Genomic DNA, 25,960 nt, shown 5'->3' with positions numbered 1-25,960 from the left:
AGAGCCCCACATACAGATTGCAGATCTGTTCTGGTCGAGCCCAGAATTTGTCTCTGCACCAAGATGATCAGTGCCCAGAAAAATTCTAGTGGATAAATGAATTCTAAAACCAGTAATTTCAGGGCTGAGTCAAACTAGCTACTAAATGCCCAGAAGACTGGTATTTTCTTGCAAGACCTAGAAAGGTAAGTGATAGCAGCAGGAAAGTAAGTAGACCTCTCTGTCAAGGGTGCAGGGCACAGGAGCTGCAGTTCATGAACCAGAGACCCCAGAAAAAAAATCCAACACTTTCAGACTGAGCATCTTAAGATCCTGTTTGAGGGGTTGTAGGCAATAGCAGAGAAGCCAGTCAGCTGGAGGGCAAACATAGACACACAAGCCGGCAGCCAGGATGCCTTCCCCCTCCCTTTCTGGGGCATCGTGGAAAGTATGTAAGTTAGGGGGCACAGATAAACACCTGTTTGTAGCTGTAAAGGGGTCACTGCCCAGAGGTAAGTGTGTGGAATGTTTCCTGAGCCAACTGGGAAGTCAAGGCCAGGAGACCAGGGAGGAGTAAACTGGCGGTGTGGAGATATACTTGTCTGAAAATATCTCTTGACTCCGAAGAGTTTTCTGGACCTTGCAGCCAAGTTAATAATATGCCTGGAGAATGTTTAGGACTGTGTACTTTGCCTGCTGTCCTCTCTGAACACATCCTGTTGGAGCTTAACTGGCCTTTCAGAGAACAGTGTAGCCAACCTCATTATGTGCTCGATTTCCCGTGTAATCAGCCTTCACAACCCAAGCTTATGCATGCTGTGGTAATGATTTACTGAAAACAGCCAAGAGATTTGAAGCAACAAACACCCAATGTTGGGAGCAACATGTGGATATAAGTTGATAGTATGTCTGTGGTTTTGTGTTTTTGAGTGATGTTCTGGGTGACTAGTGGGTGAGTAAAGTGATTTCTTCTAAAAAATAATCAAGATTCCTACAAAGAATTTCTGTGCTGTTCAATGAATATAAACCAAAGCCCTCTGTTAGAGGCAGGCACAGATTCAGACACACACACACACACACACACACTCACTCACTCACATACACACTCACTCACATACACACACACACTCACTCACATACACACACACACACACACACTCACTCACACACACACACACACACATATACACTCACTCACATACACACACATACACACTCACTCACATACACACACACACTCACTCACACACACACACACACACACACACACACACACACACAGAGTGTGCCTGTGTGTGACAGACAGACTACAAACAAGAGGTCACCTTATTTCCATTCCTTAATTCAGCACGGTGTATTTTGGTCTTCTCTGAGGGTATCTTTGTTGTGCTAACTGAGGCGTGGCTGCTGTCTCCACCACATTCTCATGTTCTCACCTGGAAGTGGAAGATTCCCGCGTAGTTTTCAGTGAAGCTTTGATCATGGGGTATAACTCGGAAAAGCAGTCGCTCATTCAGGGTCAGGCAGGCAATGGCTGCAAGAAACCAGCAGTCCCCTGCAAGCAAACACAAACCCAGTCAGATGGGGGCTTTCCCTCTGAGAAGAGACCACCTAGCCCCAGCCAGAAGCTCCCCATAGCTAATGTTTTGGGGTGCTCATGAATTAGTGCCCATTGTGCTACTTCCGGCCCGCCCTCAGCTAGGTGTGAGCCCAGGCTAGGAGACTGACAGGGAAAGGAGCTCCTCAACAGTCTGAGGAGCAGGGTAACTCATTCCCTCAGGACAAGGTCAACTGTTTTACAAAAACACTTCTGTGGTCTCAGTGGAGACAGCAGTGTTTATTATAGCTGTCCTTGTCTTTGTGGGCGAGGCCATGCTCCCTTCTGGCATCAAGGAAAACTGTATCAGAGAACCATCAGAGAACCATCAGCTAAGCAGATGTGTGTCAGAGGGCAGGGCTGTTGGGCAGCTAGCTGCCCCAGAACCATTCTACACAGGGCACTAAAGCTGGCAAAGGTACGACCTTTACCCTGAAGTTCCACAGCTAGTTACTGGGGTCACAGGCTAGTTGCCACGCTGTTGGTGGCGAGAGAGGCTGACAACCCCCCGAACCAGCCATCTCCCTCCCTTGAATGAGCTCAGAAGCAGTGTATTGATTTGAAGGGCTCAGGGCTTAGTTTGCCCACACTCTCCAGGGAGTGCCTCTGAGGCGCTGGAAGCCACTGTACCGAAGGCATTCGTTTTCAGTCTCTCTTTCTGGAACAAAGTAAGTGGTTGGTATTTTTCAGTTGTTCCTGCTTTTGGGGGTCAAGTTTTAAATAGTCTTTAAAAAGACTATTTCTCTCCAGTTTCTCTCCACAGAGCTTGCCTACAGTCTGCCCAGGGAGGATGCTCTCAGAACAAACGGTGGAAGGAGAGGAAGGGATGTGAAACAGCCACGCCAACAAGCTGACAGAACCTTGAGCTCTTCTCTACATGGCAAATGCCACCTCTGTCAAAAGATTTCCTTTAGTGTCAAGATGCCTGATCTGGCCACATGAGTTTGCCCTCCAGATCCTACATGGAAGAAGGAAAAAACTGACCCCTGTGAGCTGTCCTCTGACCTTCACAGGTATATGCCATGGTATGTGCACACAAATGCACACAGACACAGACAGACAGACAGACAGACAGACAGACAGACACAGACAGACAGACACACACTAAAATAAATAAATAATTTTTGAAAGAGCAGGAGATGCACTAAAAGAAAAACCAGAAAGTGTCCCTTCACCTCCTGAATAGAAATCTCCCGGGTTAACTAGTCCTGGGTTATCTGGCACCACTCGGTACAAGGAACTTTCCTACCTAGATCTCCTTGGCAGATGTCAGTCCTGTTGGCTCCACCAATGATAAATCGGGGATTCTCACAAATTTCCTGTGGAACAAGAAAAAAACAATCAGGTAATGCTAGTAATTGTAGGCCTTTGCTGGGCTGAGCTGAGGGCATACCGCACTGGAACTTTACATTTACTGCCCCTCCCCCCTCTCCCCACTTCCCCCATCTCCCTGGGCCTCCACAGCTGTCCAAGTGGACTACCAGCACTCTTCTTTTAAAACCAGAAAGCTGGAGCTCAGAAATTGGTGTATTTGGTGCACATCTGTAATCCCAGCACTGGAGGAGCTGAGGCAGGAGCATGGCTAGTTCAAGTTAACCTAGGCTTCATAGGGAGACTCTGACTCAAAAACGAACAATAAACAACTGAGGATCAGAGAGGGTAAAAGGATGCCTCAAAGCTGTCCCCTCTTCTCTCCACACCATATACGGAGTAGCTTGGCTGCAGGGGAGTGGGGTAGGGCAACGTAACAGCAGAACTCATGGCTCTGTCTTTTTCTAAATCAAGGCAAAGGATGTTAGAAAGAGGAGGAGGAGGAAGAAAACGATCTTCCCTTTTTAGAATTCTGGACATAAATAATATAGAATTAGCCTATGTCCCAGGGTCTACAGGCCTTGGTGGTTGGGGAAGCTGAAAGAGTTAAAGTAAATCGGGTGTGAGCCTCACCTGCCCATCCCAGTTTGTTGGAAGGGGCAAATACACCCACAGCAGCAATGGTGGCAGCTGCAGTTTCCAAGCCCATGGACTAAGTCACCCCTATGGACTAGGTCACGCCCAGCACATCAGCATCCAACAGAAGGCACTCTTTATTTCATTCAGTGTCTGCTTCATTTAATTTTTGTTTTTTAACTTTTAAACTCATTACAGATTCAGTGCTTTGATTTTAATGTTGTTCTTCACAGCTTTAAGAAACCTTGTTATTCTTGTGTTCTGTGCTGGCTAGTTTTATGTCAACTTGACACAGCTATCTGAAAAGAGGGAGCCTCAACTGAGAAAATGCCTCCCATAAGATGTGGCTGTTGGGCCTTTTCTTAATTAGTGATTGATGGGGGAGGGCCCAGACCATTGTGGGTGGGGCCATCCCTGAGCTGATGATACTGGGTTCTATAAGAAAGTAAACTGCGCAAGCTGTAAACAAGCCAGTAAGCAACATCCCTCCATGACCCCTGCATCAGCTCCTGCCTCCAGGTTCCTGCTCTGGTTGAGTTCCTGCCCTGACTTCCCTCAGTGATGGAGTGTCACCTGGAAGTGTAAGCTGAGATAATCCTTTTCCTGCCCAAGTTGCCTTGGTCATCACTGCAGTAGAAACCCTAATTGAGACATGTTCTCTGTCTGTCTGTCTCCTGTCTTTCTGTTTTCTCACAACTACACAATTCTCCCAAGTGAGCTGAGCTCCGCCCCCACACTCAGGGATGTCTCCGTCTTACTACATAGAAAGGCACATTCATGACACACCATGGCTCTCCTTGTGTAGCAAAGCAAAAGGCTGTGGGGAGTAAGCCAGTGACTCGGGTGTCTGAAGGGAGGGGGAGGGAATAGACTTGGAGTATAACTGTTTAGAAGGTAGTTTTGACAGAAAACCCATAGAACGTTTTACATAATTTAAAGGTAGAATGAAAGGAAAAGCAAGTTGAAAAAGCAGTCTGTAAAAGTTGAAACCAAACAGGGAAAATGGAGCCTAAGTAACTAACAGAAGCACACACATGGAGTTATTTCAGGTGACTTTAAGGACAGATTTTGGCGATTTACCCCTTTAGGGATCTATTCTGGGGACAAAATCTAAAACCATAAAGAAATAGGAGTCAGGCAGGTAGAGTGCTTGCCTGACTAGCACAGAGCTCTGGGTTCGATCTTCAGTGTTGCATAAATGAAGTGGTGGAGGCCTATGACCTCAGCGCTCAGCAGGTGGAGGCAGGAGGAGAGGTTCAAGATACACACAAGATCCTCAGACACACGGGAAGCTTGGGCTACACAAAACCACATTAAAAAAAGAGACAAGGACACTAACATTATTTCAGAACATTGACACATTATATAGGTAATAAAACAAATAAGAACTTTGATTATTATCATTAAGAACCACGATATATATGTGTGTATATATATGTATGTATATATGTGTATGTATATATGTGTATGTGTGTGTATATATATATATATATATATATATATATATATATATAGAGAGAGAGAGAGAGAGAGAGATAGATAAAGTAGAGGCTGGAGAGGAAACTTAATAGTTAAAAGCACTTGATGCTTTTGCGGAGGAAAGAAGTACCATTTCTAGAACAGTTCCATTCCTAGCTCACAAACCACCTGTAAGACTGCAGCAGCCATATGCATGCTCACACACACACACACACACACACACACACACAGAGGCATACACATATACACACAAATTTCTCTTAAAAATCACCAAAGTAATAATCTCATAACATTAAATTAAATCTATTAATAGTTTATTTTTGTCTTCCTATTTCTATGCACCAAGAACGGCAAGGACCAGGGAAGTGGGTCTGCTTGAGAGCTCTAACCTGGAAAGTGCAAATCCCCGGGCTAAATCCCAGCACTAACCCAAATCCCAACCACCCATGAGGCAACCAATAGACTAACAACAGTGAAGTTTGAAGACAGATCAAGCACTGGAAAAAAAACCCTCTCCCAAAATCACAGGCTTATGCCTGCATGCTGAAGGAGCTAATAGGACAGTAAGAACGGCAAGCCAGCATGGCCAACATAAAACTTTATTCTAGGTCATCAATGGGTTTAAAGTAAACAAAACAACAACAGACACTTCTTTGGGTATGCAGGAAGAAGTCAAGAGACTCCTGAGGGAGACATGCAGACTATCATTAGGCTTTGCAAAAGCAAGGATTTATGACAGCAGACAGTGGGGCAACACACTAGAGATACTGATCGGAGCTGGGCCTGGTGGCACACGCCTTTTGATCCCAGGAGCCAAAGGCAGGCAGATCTCTGTCTACAAGGCCTTCTGGTCTACAGAGTGAGTTCCAGGACAGCCAGGGCTACACAGAGACAAGGATTTAGAATGCAACAAAACTTTCTTTCAAGGACACAGGAATAAGTAAATAAATAACAAATAAATGGATTAACAAAAATGTAATGCCTGGGCCTGGAGAGAAGGCTCAGTGGTTAAGAGCACAAGCTGATTTTCCAGAGGTCCTGAGTTCAATTCCTGGCAACCACATGGTGGCTCACAACCATCTGTAATGAGATCTGGTGCCCTCTTCTGGCCTGCGGACATACATGCAGACAGAATACAATATACATAATAAGTAAATAAATCCTTAAAAAAAATTAAAGCCCACTAAAACCTAGTAGCTACTTAAAATTACTTTACACACAGGCTGAGGATGTAGCTCAGTTGGTAAAGTTTGCCTGCCATGCATGAAGCCCTTATATGACTCCCAGTACCCCATAAACTGGGTGTGCCTGTCCTCACAGCATTTGGAAGGTAGGAGGAAGAGCAAAAGGTTGCAGTAATCTTTGGCAGCATAGTGAGTTTGAGGCCAGCGCGGGATACATGAAACCCTTTCTCAAAACAAAGCAGGAACTGGAGAGATGGCTACACACACACACACACACACACACACACACACACACACACACATATGTAAAACATTTGCAGAATTTGCAGAGGACATGGATTCATTTTTCAGCATCCACAGTATCTCACAGTTATCACTGCCTCTAGATGCAGGGGATCCAGCATGCAAATGGTACACATACACATGTGCAGACAACTCACACACATAAAATAAAATGAAAATAAATAAATCTTTAAAAAAAAACAGTATGGAGTCTTGTTTTGTTTTTTAAACTAAAAAGCAATTGTACTGTGACCATCTACAATACTTATAGGTGCACACTTGAGGGAACCTAAATTCACACGTCACACAGATGCCGGTGGCATTTATTGTGGCACCAGTCACAAGAGCTAAGTTATGGATGCAGCCTAGATGTTCATCATCAGAAGAATATATTAAGAACATGTATATGCACAACAGAATTGTATTCAGCCAGAAAGAAGAACAAGGTTTGGGCCGGTGAGAATGCTCAGCAGGTGAAGGCGACCACTGCCCAGCTTGATGTCAGGAGCTTAACACCCAGAACCCATGCGGTGAAGAGAGAATCAGCTCCTGAGAGTTGTCCTTTGACCTCCACATAGACACCATGGCACACACCTCCCCCCATATGTATGTATGTGTGTATATATATATATATATGTATATATATATATGTATATACATATGTTTATATATTATATGTAATGTATAATATATAAATTTATATGCATACATATCCATGTATGCAAACATACATGCAAACAATATATATTATATAATATCTTATATAATATATAAATGTATGCATATATATATAAAAGAGTGAGATTATGTAAATTGTAAGAAATAGAACTAGAGATCATCATGCTAAACATAAGACAGAATCAGAAAGACAAATGTTGCATGTGTTCTCTTAAATGGAAAATCTAGGTTCAAAAAGATTGGTGGGGGGTTGCATGGCTCAGCTGGTGGAAGGCCCGCATAAAGTGCTCAAAGCTCTTGGTTCATCCCAGTACTGTAGAACGTAATGGTCCAGAACATCTTCAAAACAAGCACAATGTATTTATATAAAAATGAGTGGTAGCCTGTGATTCCAGCACGTAGGTAGGTGGTCACCTGTAGAGGGTAAGGAGTTAAGGTATTTTTGGCTACTCACCAAGTTTTAGACCAGTCTACACTTCATGAAACTGTCTCATAAGCCAAAAAAAATTATTTAATTAAAAAAAAAGTACAATGGTTAAGTATTTGGGAAGAAAAGGGGTAGCAGTGGGAATGGGGGAAGAAAGTGCAGAGAGAGTAATAGGGGAGTCCCTATCTATCTATCTATCTATCTATCTATCTATCTATCTATCTATCTATCTATAGATCTAATGAAAATGTCATAATGAAACCCATCTTTTATTCATGTGTGCACATGGAGGTTAGAGGTCAACCTTGGGTGTCATATTTCAATTACTCTCCACTGTTTTGTTTTTGTTTGTTTGTTTGTTTGTTTTTCATTTTGGTTTGGTTTTCTTTTTTCAATTAATTTATTTATTTCATGTATGTGAGTACACGGTAGCTATCTTCAGACACACCAGAAGAAGGCATCAGATCTCATTATGATGGTTGTAAGCTACCATGTGGTTGTTGGGATTTGAACTCAGGACCTCTGGAAGAATACTCAGTGCTCTTAACCACTGAGCCACCTTTCCAGCCCTTGGTTTGGTTTTCTGAAGCAGGTTTTCTTAGTAACCTGGAGCTCACAGAATATACTAAAATGGCTTGCCTCAGGGATCCACCTGTCTCTGCTTCTCCAGTTCATGTGCCACCATGTCAGACTTTTAAATCAAGTGTGAGAATTGATCTCAGCTTATCATGTTTGTATATCAAGCACTATACCAGTTGAGTGATCTCGGTTCTCATTTTCGTATTTCGGGTACATGACTGGTGCACACACACACTGGTGACAGTTTGGCTGATTCTAAGATTGGAGGAGGAATTATATCAGATGAACCTGGAGTGTCCTCTAATGATTCAAAATCAGAATGTTCTCAAGAATGTTTGAAAATAAAACAAAATGACCCCCAACCCCCCAAACAAACAAACAAAACCCAACAACCCAGGGATGTGTTACATTGATAGGGGACTTCCGTTGACCATAGCTGGAATAATGGACAATGCATATGCAGGAGTCTGCTTTGGTACACAGATGTTACACAGACACACGACGAGAACACAGATCTCTCATGCAGAATTATAAGACACTCTGCACCCAAGGCAGTGGAACATATCAAAGTAGTCAACTTGAACAGTGAGGAGGCATGTTTACAGTCTGAACCCTCGATATGTGCTGTGCTAAGAGGTACTTGACTTTCTCAAAACACACAGACCCAGGGCTGGCGAGATGTCTCAGCCTTTGGTGTACACTTGGCTGGTCTTGCAGAGGAGCCTAACTTCCAATGGTCGGTAGCTCCAGTTGAGGAGCTTCAGTGCCCTCTACTGGCCGCCAGGAGCATCGGGCATACTCAGCCACTTAAATATATATATACATAAAACAAATCCACAAGTTCAGTCTACTCAGAGAAAAAGTCTGGACATATGCTAACTGAGAGGTGTTTTACAAAATACCTGATTCGTGCTCTGTGAAAGTGAGCAGCTCATCGGGAACAAGGAAAACCTGAGAGGGAAGGCTAAGGACGCAAGACAGATAAGTGAGTACAAGGGAGGAGTCTTGGGACATAAAAAGACAGTGGACAAACCCTAAGGCAACAAAGTGTAAACTTTGTTTTCAGTTAATATATTGGTCTTGGTTACTGATGGACAATGTACAGGTCATGATGATTTAACAAGAAAAACTGGACTCAAGGCATAGCAGTCTTCTTACTTGTGGGGAATATCCCAAGATCCCCAGAAATCTGAAACTGTGGCTAGGACCAGTTCCCACATAGATCCCACTTATAAATCAGGCAAAGAGAGATAATTAATACTACAATAAGGTAGAACAATTAAAACAATATACAGTGGTGGAGGTTATTTAGAACTTCTGAAATATCTTAAGAATTCCCCCACTTAATATTTTTGTATCACAGTTGACTACAGGTTGACAAAATCTGCAGAGAGTAAATAGCACAGGTAAGGACTACACATGGGAGCCCAGTGCTAACTTTACAGTTTTTAATGTAAACCTGTAACTGTAAAAATAATTTAAAATTTAATTAAACATGAAAAAAAGAAATTTAACTAATTTTTTAAAAATTGCATAAACACTAATGAATCTGCCTTGCGGAAGTTCTGGGTTTTCACGCACACACTCCTTGCTAACTCTAAATATAGCAGGCTCTCTTGCAGCTATAGACACCTCCTTGCAGGAAGAAGGGCCTTTTTCTACAGGCTTTGACCTACTCCTCCTGCCATGCTGGGGCTCCGAGGATGCTGTTGGTAGGGCGGTCTGAATCAACCGTTTCACCTAGGAAGGAGTCTGGCTGGTCAGCGGGGACTTTTCTGTTTACACAGACTTGATACCATGCTTATGAGCCAGCTTTGGTTCATCTCCAGCCTCCTGTTCCTTCACTGTTCACCCCTTCTGTGGACCTGCCTCTGTTCTCTTTACCACCCCACTCTTACCTCCCTCCCCAAACTCCTGCTCTCAAGAAGAACTGAGCTGATTCTACCTTAGAATCCTATGGAATTTAAATCAACGCATTAGCACTCTTAAATATTTATTATAATCCCATGGATCTAAAGGTCACCCTAAACCTCATCATGCAGTTCAGGAATAGAAAATAACATCCTGGGGCTGGAGAGATGGCTCAGTGGTTAAGAGCATTGACTGCTCTTCCAGAGGTCCTGAGTTCAATCCCCAGCAATTACATGGTGGCTCACAACCATCTGTAATGAGATCTGATGTGGTGTGTCTGAAGACAGCTACAGTGTGTGTGTGTGTGTGTGTGTAGTAAATAAAAAAAAATAACATCCTTAGCCTCTATAATAAGAAGATAGGTATTTAGGGCTGTGGCATATGGGTAATGAGTTCCCTAATAAGCTACTTGCTGAGATCTGGGGTGAATCTACTTTATTCCCTGTTCCCCAACATCTGTCTGCAGATTCCATGCCCCCTTCATCCCTACCTTTGGCCTCTTCCAAGTGATGGCCTTCATCTTGGCTTTCTGGCTCAGCTCGTGTGAGCCAAGGGCCTGGACGCCTGCTGGGAAGACACGGTCTTCAAACAGGCACTTCTGAGCCAGACACCGTTGTTTGAGAACGACAAAATCCTGCCCCTCAAACTTGAGAGGTTGTGAGACAGTGCCCTCTCCATTTCTCCTGTCCCTTTCTCGGATCACTCTGTCACAGAAGAATCCCGGCAGCAGGTAGGGCATGGTGACCAGCTGTGGAACCAGGCCTTCCCCTCGGCCTCTCCTGTTGCACCCTCAGCCCTGGCCTAATCCTCTGGTGAATGGCCCGGAGCCTATATAGCTCCTCCACCCTCAGCAGCTTGATGCAAATGAACACAGTCCAGAGAAAGGCTGTGGTCAGAGTCAGCAGCTTTGGCTGGAGGCCCCTGAGCCCATGGTCTAGGGGCAACACAGGCAAGTCAGAGGGAGCCAGGGAGGGGGAGAGAGCCAGCCAGAGAAGGCTCTGGGAACAGACAACAATGCCTTGTAGACCTTTAGGGCACCTCCAACAGCCTTGCTGGGACTCTTGCTTTAAAAAGAGAAAATATAGTTTCAGAGAGCTCCCCTTGCCTCAGCAAAAGGCATTCATGCCTTTGACACTCCATCAATGGGATATAGCATGGGGCCTTCTAAACATGCTGTATACACTAATCCTATACAGGCTGCTGAATGCATAGGAGGAATCTGCTGCAAGCCTTTGTCTGAGGGCAATGAAGCCTAATTCTCCTAATGTTCCTGCCCCATCCCCTGCAGACCTTAGGGGCTCAGATCTCTGAGGATGCAGAGGGCAAGTATCTGAACCTGTTACAGTTGACGGCAGATTGATTGCAAACACCTAATGCTTTACAATTAGCATCCCTGGGGTAGGAAATGTGTGAGTTGGAAGAAGCAGATAAATGACAGTTGGAGTGCTTTCTGTTGTTTCTGTTTTATGTTTCACTTTGATTGTAAGATGGGGGTCTCATATAGCCAGGGCTGGCCTTAAACTTACTATGTAGTTCAGAATGACTTTGAAGTTTTCATCCTCCTGTCTCCACCTCCCTAGTGCTGAGAGTACAGACATGGACCTGGTTTGTGTGGTATTTGGGATCAAACCGAGGACCTCATGCATACTAAGTGAGTTGTATACTGAGTAGCATCCCAGCCTGTGTGTGCTGGGGAACTATTGTTGAGAATGTCTGGCTTTTCCACAGTGTTGTTATGTTTACACAGAGAACTGAAGGAACTGGGAGGGTGAGACTGGCAGTCTGCACACTCGAAGGGCATCTAGTCCCTACTGACTTCCACTGCCTTCATCTACTTCGCGTAACTCAAAGAAGTCTTTGAACTTCTGGCATCCCTTTAAAATTCTTCACCAATGTAAAATGTAGCTTTCAAGTGGGTATGATGGTACAGACCTACAATCCCAGCACTTGAGAAGTTGAGGCAGGAGGATTTCTGTGAGTTATAGGCCAGCCTGGGCAAGGTAGAGAGTTCTAAGACAACATTAATTATAGAGTAAGACTGTAACAAAAGCAAAACAAACAAGCAAAGCAAAACAAAACTTAAAAACAAACAAGCAAATAAATAAATGAAATCCATGTTTTTGTGGCCTAATCTCAGGATTCAAATATCCCCAAATTGAGGTATGGGCTGGCCTCTGTATTTATTGATTATTCTCTGTGTATACTATTCATTCTGTGTGAGTGTGTGTATGTGTAGTATGAGTGTGTGTCTAAATATAAGTGTGTGTGTGTGTGTGTGTGTGTGTGTGTGTGTGCCTTCAAGTGGAGGCTAGAGGTGTTGTTCCTCAGGTTCTGTTCATCTTGTTTTTTGAGTTGAGAGTTGAGGCTTGCAAGCATAGGAGGCAGTTTACCTTGGAATTCTCATTTGGTTTGGGGTTACACACCCCTCACACTTGTAGTAATGCACTTGGCAGCCTAGTTTCTTCACTTGTTAGAACCATTGTACACGTACCCCTTTATAAGCAACGCATCTAGCCACCTCATAATCCCAGGTCCCAACCTGCATCAGGTTACACATACTCCCATCTTTGAGCAAAAGTCTTTTCCTCACCCTTGGTAACAATCAAGGAGACAGTGCCTTTCTTTCTTTGTATTTTTGTTTTCTTCCTCCCTCCCTCCTCATCCTCTTCCTTCTTCTTCTTCTTCTTCTTCTTCTTCTTCTTCTTCTTCTTCTTCTTCTTCTCCTCCTCCTTCTCCTTCTCTCTCTCTCTCTCTCTCTCTCTCTCTCTCTCTCTCTCTCTCTCTCTCTCGGTGTGTGTGTGTGTGTGTGTGTGTGTGTGTGTGTGTGTGTGTGTGTAAGGGGGTGGGGCGGGGCGGTCAGTGACCAACTTCAAACAAGGCTTTGGACTCTCCCAAGTGTTGATCGTGGGTAACTGAAGCAGAAGTCAGAAAGTTATTCAGCTTTCTTACCCTACCATTTATCAGACATTGATTATTGTAATTTACAAATACTAAGCAAAAAGCAGTAAATAAAAAGCTTATGAATATGGGAAGATAACAATGCTAAAGATGAAAATCTGTATGCATTCTAGGACCCTCTGTTGCAATCACTAAGGCAGTATTTTACTGTTTTACAAGCTTCCATTCAGATCAGGTCCTCATCTGAATCCCAACCCAAATCCAGGATTGAAAAGGGCAGGTGGACAACAGATAGGTAAGGCCCCACACATCACAGTGTATTTGGGCCTAAGATCCCTAATGTAAGGCATCTAATTAGAAGGTTAGAGAAACAGCCCAATGCCAAGTGCTTACCAAAACCAAATGTTCTCTGAGGTCCAGAGATCCAGCTGCTACATAGAAAATTTTATTTTTACACAAGCGAGTCCTTGCCTTGGAGAGAGGGTGTCTTCATGTAGCGCCATCTTTCCTCAAACTCAGGGATCTTGGTTGGCCTTGGTGTGGAGATGACAGTGGGGTGCTACCTGGCCCACCTTACTATTTTCCCGAAATTAGGTGGTTTTTATTTACTGTATCAAGGGCTGCTCTGGCTTGAACTGGTTTGGGGCTTGAACATGCTTAGTCATATAAAACTCAGTCCTCTAGTAACATTTCAGGAAGAGTATTTATTTACTATCTTATGCCTGTGCATAGTTTTGTGTGTGTGTGTGTGTGTGTGTGTGTGTGTGTGTGTGTGTGTGTGTGATCAAAACCAGATGCATTGTGGGAAGGGACAGGCACAGTAGGGAAAATGAATGCACAGCATATTCAATCAGAATAAAAAATGCCCAAACTATACCCCTCAGTAATCAAGTTCTCCTTCTCTCCAGTATCATAAAAGAAAACTCCAAACATAAGTAAAGTCCTTGAGCACTCACATGGCTTGGTGTCCAAGTTGACCTTATGCTCCCTACAGTCTGTTTTACTGATTCCCTTACAATATAGTTATCTTTCTTCTGTAAACCTATGTGTGCCCTTATCTTCAGTTCTTTGGGTGGGAGGTCAAGAACCTGGACACACTCAGCTCAGACCCTGACCACTGGTAACAGAGCCGCTGAACCTGAGGTCCACTGACTAGGCTGGGATGGTTGGCCAGTGAACCTCATGAGTGCACTTGTCTCTGCCTGTAGCATGGAGATCACAGGAATGATCCTATCACACCTGGCCTTTTAAAACATGGATCCTGGGATCTTATGATTTATACCACTTTACCTACTGAGCTGCTTCCCCAGATCCAGTCGCTGAATTTTAAATCATTTAATCAGGAAACTCTTAGTTCCACTAAAGCTTAAATAATTTTTATTATCATCAGGATTCTGCAGTAGCTGAACATGATTTTTAGCTAAAAAGTGTTTTTTTCTTGCTTGCTTGCTGACAAGAACCTGATACTACCGACTCCTGAGAGGCTCTGCCAGAGCCTGACAAATACTGATGTGATGCAGATGCTTGCAGCCAACCATTGGACTGAGAATGCGGTCCTCAGTGGAGGAGACAGGAGAAAGACTGAAGGAGCTAAAAGGGTTTGTAACCCCATAGGAAGAACAACAATATCAATCAATCAGACCCCCCAGAGCTCCCAGGGACTAAACCACTAACCAAAGAGTACACATAGAGGGACCCATCACTCCAGTTGCATATGTAGTAGAGGATGACCTTATCTGGCATTAATAGAAGGGGAAACCTTTGGTCCTGGGAAGGCTCGATGCCCCAGTGTAGGGTAATGCCAGGGCAATGAGGTGGGAGTGGGTGGGTGAGCACCCTCATAGAAACAGGGGGAGGGGAGATGGGATAGAGGTTTTGCAGAGGGGAAACTGGGAAAGGGGATGACATTTGAAATGTAAATAAATACAATATCCAATTAAAAATCTATGTATAATATGCATAGGTAATCTTAATTTGCTATTACATATATATATATATATATATATATATATATATATATATATATATATATATATATATATGCTACTTGAAATCACTTCTTGTTATCCCCTTTTTAGACTAAGGAAGCAACAACAGGTCTCCAAGATAGATTTTTATATGATGATTTTTGTCCTAAAAACAAAAATTTAAGATAAATTTTTATGCTTAGCAAATATATTTAATAAATAAGATTTATAAACTCAAAAAAGTGTTTTTTCTTAAATGGGCTGGGGTATGAGAGGTAGGATAAAGGGGGACTATAAGGAGGGATTACTAATACCAGAGGCCATTGGAAATGCCACATGGGAACCTACTATTGTGCAAAACTTCTTAAAATATATACATATAAAAAAGTTTGAATGAAATTAACCTTACAATAGGGAACATACCTCCCTCAGGTACCATAGGCTATTTAATAAAAAGCCCAATTCTAAGTATGGGTTACTTCTTTTCATATTGTTGGTTGTTGTGGACCATAGATTCCTCTAAACATGGCAGGCTATTGCTCTTGCTAGAACTTAGTAGTAAGACCTAATCCCTGAACACACCACACATTTTAGTCGCAGGATGTGGAGACTCAAGCTGGTAATAACCTTAAAGCTTCATTTCTACTGGATAAATTTTATAATGCTGTATTCTACTTATACTACTCGGGGAAAAAAGTATTACACTATTTTTTTCCAGCCATGAACTCTACGGACTACAATGACTTGTCTTGGCAAAATGTTCCCACTGAGGCAATAGTGGCATAAATGTTATGAGAGTAACCAACCACTTTCTGATTTGATTTAAAATCCAGTCCACAAGATGGAACTCATGTCTGGTATTGTTAACTGAGCCAAAACCCTGGTTAGGTCATAGTACCTAGGAGAGACCCTAATACTATTATTTTTTTAAATGTAGTATTAAATTGTCCTCTATGTTCTTGTCTTTATACCCATAGACTAGTGTGTCTCTCAACCTTGATCAGAGGAGCTTCTTTGTGCAGTAGACAACAACTAACACAGAGACCCACAACTAGTCATCTTCAGAGAATAAGACTGTGGGGTGCTTAGCTCTAAATGGAACATCTGTATCATAATCCTTCATCTCAAGGCTCAGAGACCATTGCAGAAGAGGAAGTAAAAAGATTCTAAGGGGCAGAAGTACTGGGGGGATCTGTAGTCAAACAGTATTTGGCAGATATGACAGTGCAGTTTACAAATGCAAATCACAAGATCTGCAGATGATCAAACCAGCCAAAATTCCCAGCATGGACTGGGGAGAAGTGGATCCCCTGCCTTTAACTGGCCATTTTCTACAGCAGTCTCAGGGTTCGGAGGAGCTGGAGAGCAAGCAGAAGACAGGAGTACTGTGTCAGAGGACAGCTTGCTTGGGACTAGTTTATATAGCTGGGATTGTGGGGGGAGGGGAGAAGAAAGAACAAGGGAGAAAGTGTTTCAGTGGGGGCAGGGTCTTGCAAGTATCAACTAGATTAGCAATTGCTGGTCACATGATTTCTGAAGAGCCAGTTTTCTGGTGGGGGAGACAGCAACCTAAGTGGCTTTATCATGACGTGGCCTTTGTCTCTATGAAAAAGAGTAGGCCCAAGCCTAATTTGAGTAGGGATCGGTTTAACTCCTGCTGTGTTTTCTGAGAGATGTCCAGGTTTGGGCAACACTCTACCATCCTATCTGGCTTGGGAGCTCACAAGAGTTCATGGAATACTACCCTGACAGAGAAACCATTCATAATTGATGGCTGCTGGGGAAGAAGACTAAGTTTTCTTCTGGGATGTGCCCCACCCCCCCAAAGCTACCATACCCCAGTAGATGGTCCAATATTCATGCACATACGAATGGCACTAAGGAGAATCAGTGGGCTTTTGAAAAGAAAAAGATGTCTGGAGAGATGGGTAAGAGCACCCTGTTCTTGCAGGGGATCTGGGTTCAGTTCCCAGCACTCACATGGTGGCAACAATTACCTCACACACTCCTCTGGTCTCTAAGGGCACTGTGTGCATGTGGTGCACGTACGGGCAGACAAATTCATTCACATAAAACGAAAATGAATAGGGGGTTGAACAAAGTTGGGAGGGGAAAGTAGTAGCAGGGAATAGGAATTCTCTTTCTTCCCGGAAGAAGAAAATGGGGTACACATTTGATCGAAACATAGTATATGTCTGGGTGTGGTGGTATATGCCTTTAATCCCAGTGCTTGGGAGGCAGAGGTAGATGGTCTCTGTGGTTTTGAGGCCACCCTGATCTTCATAACGAGGTCCATCCAGTCAATGCTACATAATGAGACCTTATCTAAAGACATGAGACCTTATCTATGTGCATGTATGAAATTCTTTCTCAATAAAAAGAGATTGTTCTCAATTTTTTTACTAACATATATTGTATGTTAAGCATATTACCCCACCCATTCCTTATTGCCCCCACACATGTATTCATAATAAACAAATAAATGCTTAAAATTATGTAAATAATAAAATTTCTTTTGATATTGAAGGGCACTTTTTTCTTTTTCAGAAACCGGCCTCATACGTAGCAGGTTGGACTTGAACTCACTTTGTGGACAAGGCTGGCCTTGCCTTCCTCATCTTCCTGATCTCCCTGCCTCCCTCCTTCTGAGTCCTAGGATTTCAGATTCTTATCCACCAAAGCTGTGTAGAGATTGAATTAACACTTCTAAAATTCGGTTTATTTTAATGTGTTTTGGTGTTTCCTTTAGAGAAAACACTAACAAGAGCTATTTAAGGAGCATCTAGCTTTGATCTTATTCATTCTCAGAGAATAGAAGAAAGTACAGTCTCCACCAGTTAGTGAAGCTGGTGTATCAGATACTAAGGAAATAACACACTTGCTTCACCATTGAGCATAAACGCAGGATGCTATCTGTGGTGGTCTGAAGAGGAGTGGCTTCATAGACTCATGTGTTTGAATGCCTGGCCTATAGGGGATGGCATTATTAGGAGATGTGGCCTGGTTGGAGTAGGTGCAGCCTTGCTGGAGGAAGTGTGTCACTGTGGAGGTAGGATTTGAGGTCTTATAGGCTCAAGTCTGGCCAACATGGCAGCGTCTCCTTCTGTTGACTGCAGATCCATATGTAAGACTCTGCTTCTCTAACACCATGTCGCCATGTTCCCACCATGACAATAATGGACTAAACCTCTCAAACTGTGAGCCAGCCCTAATGAAATGTTTTCCTTCATCAGAGTTGCCTTGGTTGTGGTGTCTCTTCACAACAGTAGAATCCCCCCAACTAAAATGACATACTTAAGAAAACAAAAGAGAAAAATGAACGAAAGGGCAGATGGCTCAGCAGGGAGAGGCACTTGCTGCTAAGCCCAGTGATCTGAGTCTGGTCCCTGGGACTCATGGTGGAAGAGGAGAATTGACTCCTGATGCCTGTCCTCGGACCTCGATGCCTTGTAATGGCACATGCATGTGCACACTCTCAAATAAATAAATACATCTAAAATGAGGAGTAAGACATGTTATAAGAGCAAAAGACATGCATTTCTATATATGAAGGGGACCAGTGAGACAGCTCAGTGGGAAGAGGCATTTGCTATATGACGACCTGAGTTCAAACCCTTGGAACCCGTGGAGGCATGGAAGGAGAGAACCAATTCCACAATGTCATCCTCTGGCACACATAGGTCAAGGAACTCACACATGATTCATGTACAGATGCACACTAAGTCATAATAAATAAAATAGGTAGCTCACACCTTCAAGCCCAGCAGCACTCAATAAGCAGAAACAGGCAAATCTGTGAGTTCCAGGCCAGCCAGGGCAACACAGGGAGACCCTGTCTCAAAATAAGGAGGAGGAGGAAGAGAAGAAGGAATAAAATAGTAATTTAAAAAAGAAAGACGCAAATGTGCAAAAAGGATGCTGTGGCTTTTTAATAAGGGAAATGCATCTTTTCTTTTCTTTCTTTTTTTTTTTTTTTTTTTTTTTTTTTTTTGGTCATTTCTGCCCCTGCCTTTCTCTTTTCCTGCATTATCCTGCCAAGTCATTTCAACGTATTCACTGTGATCTCTGGAGCTCTGTTCCCATCATGACCCTCAAGAGGAGCTGAGGCAGTCCTAACTGTTATTTCTAGAATCTTCACTTCCATTAAAACGGTTGCAGCCTTCCCTACCCTCTGCGATCCAGGGTTGGTGATTTGGTGTTACTGTGATTCTCTGCAGAGCAGCTGGGAGCTAGGCCCGACCACCAGCACCATTCACTGCCTGTGCTTTGTGTGTGTGTGTGTGTGTGTGTGTGTGTGTGTGTGTGTGTGTTTTGGATGCAGTATCCTGTTTTATCCTTCCAGCAACTCTGTGAAAGCTGGAGTTTTCGTTTGCTTTTTACAACTGAGGAAGCTGAGGCCCAGGAATAGTAGGTCACGTGGTTTAGTGATGGGCAGTTCTGATTTCCCTGGTTTCAAAACCTGTGTCATGTGCTGTCTTGTTAATGGCTATTATTGCCTTGCTATGGGCACCTAAGACAATAATTCTCAGCTTGTGGGGCGAGACCCCTAAACCACTGGAAATATTAGGATTCATAACAGTAGCAAAATTATAGTTATGGTATAGTAATGGAAATAATTGTATGGTTGGAGCCACCACAACATGAGGAACCAGGTCAAAGCATTGGGAAGGTGGAGAACCACTGAGCTAGGACTTTAGAGACATCACAAGGTGCTAAGCCGAGAGTACATTTAGCTCCTTTGTGGAAAAGGATAGTGAAATGTGGATTGTTTTCCTGATTTGTTGCTAGCAACAGAACAGGCTTCCCACCAGGTTTGCTTGTTCAAACCCTGTCTCAAACTACTGTGTACCGTGGCCCAGTTCTTCCTTTTTGTGGCTAGTGTTGTACCCAGCTTCCCTTTCAATTCTGTCTGACAGAAGGCGACAGACACTCGGATCATAAGCAGAGACCTCAAGTCAACCCACTTTCATTGAGAAGATAATTTCACTGGGATATGAGCTGTGTGGTTATGCCAAGTCCTAGGCTGGGTCTGGTTGTCCTGTATGCAGACTAGGTTCTCCGGGAGTCTAGCTGTCTCTAAATCTGCTCACAGTGGCATGGGACGATTGTTATTTTGTATTAGCCTAGTGTTTCTTCATTTCAGAATTTGTAATACTGGTTAAGGGACCCCAGGCTGGGAAGATACCTCAGTTATAGACTTCACTTTGGAGGCTGTGGGGCCCCAGAAGTCCCAGAAGCCTCCTGGAATCAGGAGGAAGTCCTTCCGTCAGGATGCTGATGTGTTGGCTAGTGTTTGATATCAGCTGGGAACCAGTATGTCTGGTGACTTGAGGTTTTCAGAGTTCTGAACAAGTACAAATATCCCCAGAAGCACAGCGTTGATTTGGAAGTGACCGATGAATTTAACTAAGTATGAGAATGACAAATATAGGATCTAGATAATTGGGCTTGGCTGTGCAGTTGAGGGCTCTAATGCCCTGCACCAGAAAAGCCCCTGCCCAAGTGTTTTGTGACTATCTGATAAAGCAACCAGAGGCAGGGTGACAACCCAGGAACAGAGGACACCACTGGATTGTGACTAGACTTCCAGCTAGAAATGAACTTCCAGTGTGGAAATCAGGGCATGTGTGTGCTGAAGGAGAGAGCTCCTCTACCCTTCCGACTCTTCACATCAGGAGCAAAGCCGACTACCTCGGACCGTTCATAGCTGTTCTTCAACATTTTGCTCCTGGACTCACATGGAGTGTCTGATAGTTTTCACGCCGTACTGGTGGCATTGTGGAGTAACCTGAAAGCTTCCCTAGTGTGAGAGGCCCGGGGGGCATCCTTGGAGACTTACACAGGTCTTCAACCCACTGCCTCTGAGCTGCAGGGTCTCCTCATCCATCTCCCCAACTCCAGAGTTCAGTGAGTCCCGGGCATTTTCTCTTATTTTGCTTTTCTCTCTCCACTCCGGTGCATTCTACATTGGCATTCTGGGTCAGCGCTGCCACCTCAAGATGCAGCCCAAGCCTGCCCTTTCCCAAAAGGTTACTTGTCTCAAGTATTTCACAGCTTCAGTGACTGTTAGGTCATAGAGAATGGCAGGGACAGTGTGTGTGTGTGTGTGTGTGTGTGTGTGTGTATCCACGGGTGAACACACGTGCATGTGTGCCTCAGGCTTCTCCTAGTCCAGTTCCATACCCCTAGCTTTCATTCTTGTTTTATACCAACCAGCTGATCATTTTCTGCTCTTTTTCCCTTTAGAAAACAATCATGTTCGCCTCCTATAAGAAAAGCACTCTGTATTTTGTTGTTGTTAATTTGTTTTTTTGTTTGTCTTTCAGTGACAAGATCCTCATATTGCCTGGGCTGACCTCAGACTTGACAGTGTCAACACTCCTCTTGCCTCAGTTTCCTCAGTAGCTAGGAGTACAGGCAGATTCCCACAGGCCTGGCCTGAGAAGTCTTTATGTAATTATAATGCTGGCTGGAGATGACTCATAGGTTAGAGAGCACATCAGAGGACCTGCGTTCAGTTCTCAGCACCCATATCAGGCAGCTTACAACAGCATGAAAGTCCATCTCCAGCTGCCTTCTTCTGGACTCTGCAGGCACCTATAGTCTATGATATTACCCCCCCCCCCCCACACACACACACACTGGCACACATTCTCTCTCTCTCTCTCTCTCTCTCTCTCTCTCTCTAATTTTTCCATTTGTGTTTCTTCTTGACACAAAGTGTCAACTACGGTAAGGATCCAGAGAGGAAGAACATTTGCTAAACACATGCAAACAGACAGAATTCTATATCAGGAACAAGACTCCCGGCACTCAGAGTGAACTTTAGCTGTTGTTTGTATTCCTGGGATAACTGCCTTAGGACTGGGGATAGGCTACTTCAGTCTGGATGGCGAAGATCTTGGAAGGGGCATAAGGATGGCAGGAGGCCTGTAGGCCACACAGAGAGCAGCAGCATCTAGCCAAGGTGGCTGAATCCACGCTGGTGGGCAAGAGTCTCATTCATCTCTTTTTTCCCACCCACTGCATTACTTTCCTCATATTTTCCCACAGCACTGAAACCACAGTGGAGCTTAACCACCAGGCTTTCTTCCGAAGCGCTTGGCAGGGTTAGGGAGGTGGCCATTACCACCGCTAAGGATTCGGAGACCAAGCAAGTGCTTGGATGAACATTTCAACTTGGTAACACATGGTTGTTGGTGAGCCACAGCAAAACTCATTCAAACGTCACCTTGGAGCCTAATTCAAGACATTTCCAGTTATGGTAGTAAGCAATAGGTCTCCTGAACGGAGGAACCGAGGGGCTTCTGTCTGACTGGCAGCTTTCTTCAGGCCCAGGTTTTGGAATTAGTGATGGAGTGAAGGTTAGACAGCTGGGCAAAGCACAGCTGGGTGTGGGCTTAAAACGCTAACTGCAGGCAACGGGGAGCGGATATGCCAGCAAAGCCCTCATCTCCTCTTCCTCATAGGACATGCTTCCTCTTTATACTCAGGCCCCACAGAGGCTACCATGTCCAAGGGAAGCTTGGGAGAATAGATGTTTCCAAAAATGTTTACATTGTAGAAAGTTCTGGACTCATGTCAATATATATAAACCCTTTGTACTTTCTGGACTATAATCATGTAAAATGAAGGGCTTGTATAACTTCCATGATCTGTTCCAACTTTGCCCACCTCTAAACCCATTTTAGAGTGTATGTTAATCAATACAAGTATGCCCTGATCTTTAATTCTATATGTACAAATGGATGTGTGCCTGAGTGTATGTATGTGTGCCACACATATGTGCTGGAGTCTGCAGAGATCACGAGGCACTGAATCCTTAGGAACTGGAGTTGTACAGTTGTGAGCCACCACAAGTAGGTGCTGGGAACCAAACACAAGTTCTCATCAAGAGCAGGAAGTGTTCCTAACCACTGAGCCATCTCTCCAGTCCACTATTGCCCTGATCTTAACCAAGGAAGGACAATAGCATTTTAATCAAGATGGTTTGAAAATTCAGGATCTTTGTTGTTGGTGATGGTAACAGGGACTGAATATCACACAGCCAGATCTCTTGGAGTGTACTGGTTTGTACGTGCTCATAGACTGTCGTCACTGCCTTAGGACATCACAGATTTGCAAGGAAGGCAGAGCTGTCCCGGGTCAGACCCTTAGATGTGGGTTTTCATTTACTATCAGCCTCTGTATACGTACTATCAGTTCAGAATATGCACAGGCACTACAAATGACCACAAACAGACCCTGTTCTCTGCACCAGGAGAGGTGAGAGAGGTTGAAGGAAGTGGACTTGAGTAGTCATGCAGAGAACACAAGGAACAGCCAATCAGCCAAACCCTGGAAGGGCACCACAGCCAGATGTTCTGCTACAGCATCAAGTTTAGGGGAAGAGAGAGCGTGAAGGTCAAGAATGGGCCTGCTTGAGAAGGGCCCGGGGTAGCTTGGACTTAAGCTGCAGGTAGTGGGCGCTGAGCAGGGGCGTGGTATGTCTAAGTATACTGATTGGGTTGGGACCTCACACATTAGGTGTGTGCTGAGCTATCCCAAGTCCACTGCAGAATGCTCTTCTAAGCTAAGGGCATTTATGACAGCCAAGGATGGGCCTTAACCACAGAACAGCAGAAGGGGAGAGAAGACAGCTCTAGTTAGTAAATTCAGAAAAACGTGGCCAGTGAATCCTCTGAGGAGCCTAACATCATTTCTTCATGGAAAGCTTCTGGCCCCTGACCTGGCCTGCTGTCTTTGATCCCAGCCACTCTGTGATGACAGACTCCTGGCAACTACTCGACCTCAATGCCTACTTTCTCCTCGAGATTCTAGGCTTCACAACAGTGTAAGTTTTGGTCTCTTGTTCACAACACTCTTCCTAGTAACTTACCCAGTATGTGAAGCTAGCTGACCTGCAGTAACTATTTCTCTCTCTCTCTCTGCTGTGATTACTTTTTCTCCCCCCCCCCTTTTATATTTATTTACTGATTGGGTAACAGTGCCAGTGATTGTACACAGGGTCCCTGACATGCAGAGTTGAACTCTACCACTAAGCTCTACTCCTGGCCCCAGATTGTTTTGTGACTAAAATGTTTCAAAAATAAGTGTCACAGGGTTGGGGATTTAGCTTAGTGGGTTCCGTCCTCAGCCGAGGGGGGTGGGAGGACAAGAGTCACATGGGAGGCATGATCAGAGAAGGGAGCCAAGGGAACATAACTTTCCTTCTGGTGAATCCCTGATGGTGACAGCCTGAGGCTGGCGAGTAGGTTTCATCCATGTCCCGTCATATACTGAGTCTACTGCTGGGCTTTGGCATCCTAATTTATGCAGGCAAAAATGAGGTATACAGGCAAAAATTCCTCCAGTCTCTGTGTTCTATGTTACAAAAAGTAATCTTTGCCTTTCTCCTCTTCCCCTGGCTTCTGTGTTTCAGGAATCCACAGTCACTGGCAAATGACCAAAACAAAAAGAACAGCATCTCATGATTTTAGCCTGAGAAATGGAAGAAGTTTCAATATAGCTTGGCAGAGTGTGTATCTCTGGACACTTGGCAACCAATTCTGGGGAGGGGATCACCATTTTTAAGGTGAACTTGGGATCTGATTACTTTCATGGACAGCAGAAAGAAAGAACATGAAAGAGAACCAGCCCTGCCTGCTCTCTCTTAGACTTGACCCTCTCTTCTCTCTTTTACACTTACAGCCAGAGCCCAGGCCCCTGCCAGAATCCTTCCCCCTGTGCCCATGTGCCCAGCTGTGCTTGGGGAGGTGCTGAGTGGGAGGCCTTCTCTGAGGCAAGCTCCAGCCAGCTACAAACCCAGTAAGCTACTCACCGGAGGTCTCTTCCAGACGAACTGGATGGGGAACTTCTGGCTATAAAAGAGAGAGGTCTCATCCGGGGGAAACTCGGGATCCAGATAAAGAACTTTCCTCTCTAGGCACTTCTTGTGGAGCTGCTCAAATGTCTTCTCTTTCACGCCAATGATCGGGAAATTGCGGCTGATGATGGCTGAATAGATACCGCTTGGGTGTCCACCTCCAGCCTCGGTGGCCTTGCCTTGAGCCGGGTGAGGAACTGGCCCTGGGGACCTGGGCTCGGCTCCTGTCCTTGGGGCCACAGTTGGACTAATAGCAGTCGGCATGGTAGGCAACTTTGGAAGGAAGACTTTTTTTTTTAAAGAAAAGGAGCTTCTGCTACCTTCAAGGAAAGGACGAGATTACGAAGCGGAAGTTGAAGTGATTCTGTCATCTGAGGGGAAAAAAAATGGCCACAGTCTCTTCAAAGTTTAAATCCTATCAGAAAATGGCTGGCTTCTGACCAGCTTAGATAGTGAACTATGACCCTAGAGCAATAGGTTTTCCAGAGGAAGAAGCAGTAAAGGATTTAGAAGCGGTTTCTACCTGGGGGTGCCTACCAGCAGCATGCTTGCCAGAGGGAGAAAAAGAGAGTGAGGGTTGTGTTTCAGTGGCCCGAAGAAGTTTAAGCCAGGAAAACTAAAAATAGACATGAAGTGAGATCGTGAACATGAAAGCGAGCGGCCGGTGCATGGCTAGACCGAGCGGCAGGGAAGGACCTGGCTGGAGAGATTTCTGCACTGACATTAGGTACGGCTTGTCAAGAGGTGAGAGTATCCGAGACAGGTGAATGCCAGAAACCAGCGAAGTGTGTTAAGGACTAGGCAGCCATACAGGCTACTGAAGCAGCAGCCACGGGACACATGGAAAACAATATTTTGGAGTCAGTATCTTTTCTAGAATGTTCTGGAGTCAGCTTTCAGTCCAACTGGGTAGAAAAATGCCACTCTGCAGAATTTCCAGTCAAGGAAGTCCCTCTCTTCTTGCCCACTGGACACACTGAGATCAAGTCTACTATATAATGTGTATTTTAGTAGGTTATTGACTAGATTATTTAGCTGCACCATATCAGCACCTGGACAGAATTGGAAACAGAGTCAGGTTAGTGTCAAGTCCTAAGATGTCATGATAGTGAAGACTCAGCTTCAGGGCTTTAAGATGGGAATCAAAGGAGGGAGTTGATTGCCTGG

General features: G+C 44.3%; 1 protein-coding gene across 2 annotated transcripts in view; it reads right to left on the bottom strand.

The window, feature by feature from the left end:
• Window positions 1-25,349, bottom strand: part of CAPN3 (calpain 3) — a 45,625-nt gene extending 20,276 nt beyond the window's left edge. For both annotated transcript variants that reach the window (XM_080931396.1, XM_080931397.1), the window contains exons 1-3: window positions 24,749-25,349; window positions 2,826-2,895; window positions 1,416-1,534 (exon numbers count right to left, since the gene is read on the bottom strand). In XM_080931396.1, coding sequence (XP_080787522.1) covers window positions 1,416-1,534; window positions 2,826-2,895; window positions 24,749-25,057 — 498 coding nt within the window. In that variant the 5' untranslated portion in view covers window positions 25,058-25,349. The remainder of the gene's footprint in view (window positions 1-1,415; window positions 1,535-2,825; window positions 2,896-24,748) is intronic.
• Between the last annotated feature and the right edge of the window lie 611 nt (window positions 25,350-25,960).

The sequence above is a fragment of the Micromys minutus genome, assembly GCF_963924665.1.
Source record: "Micromys minutus genome assembly, chromosome: 17".
Taxonomy (NCBI): Eukaryota; Metazoa; Chordata; class Mammalia; order Rodentia; family Muridae; genus Micromys; species Micromys minutus.
This window is presented reverse-complemented; position numbering and strand designations above follow the sequence as displayed.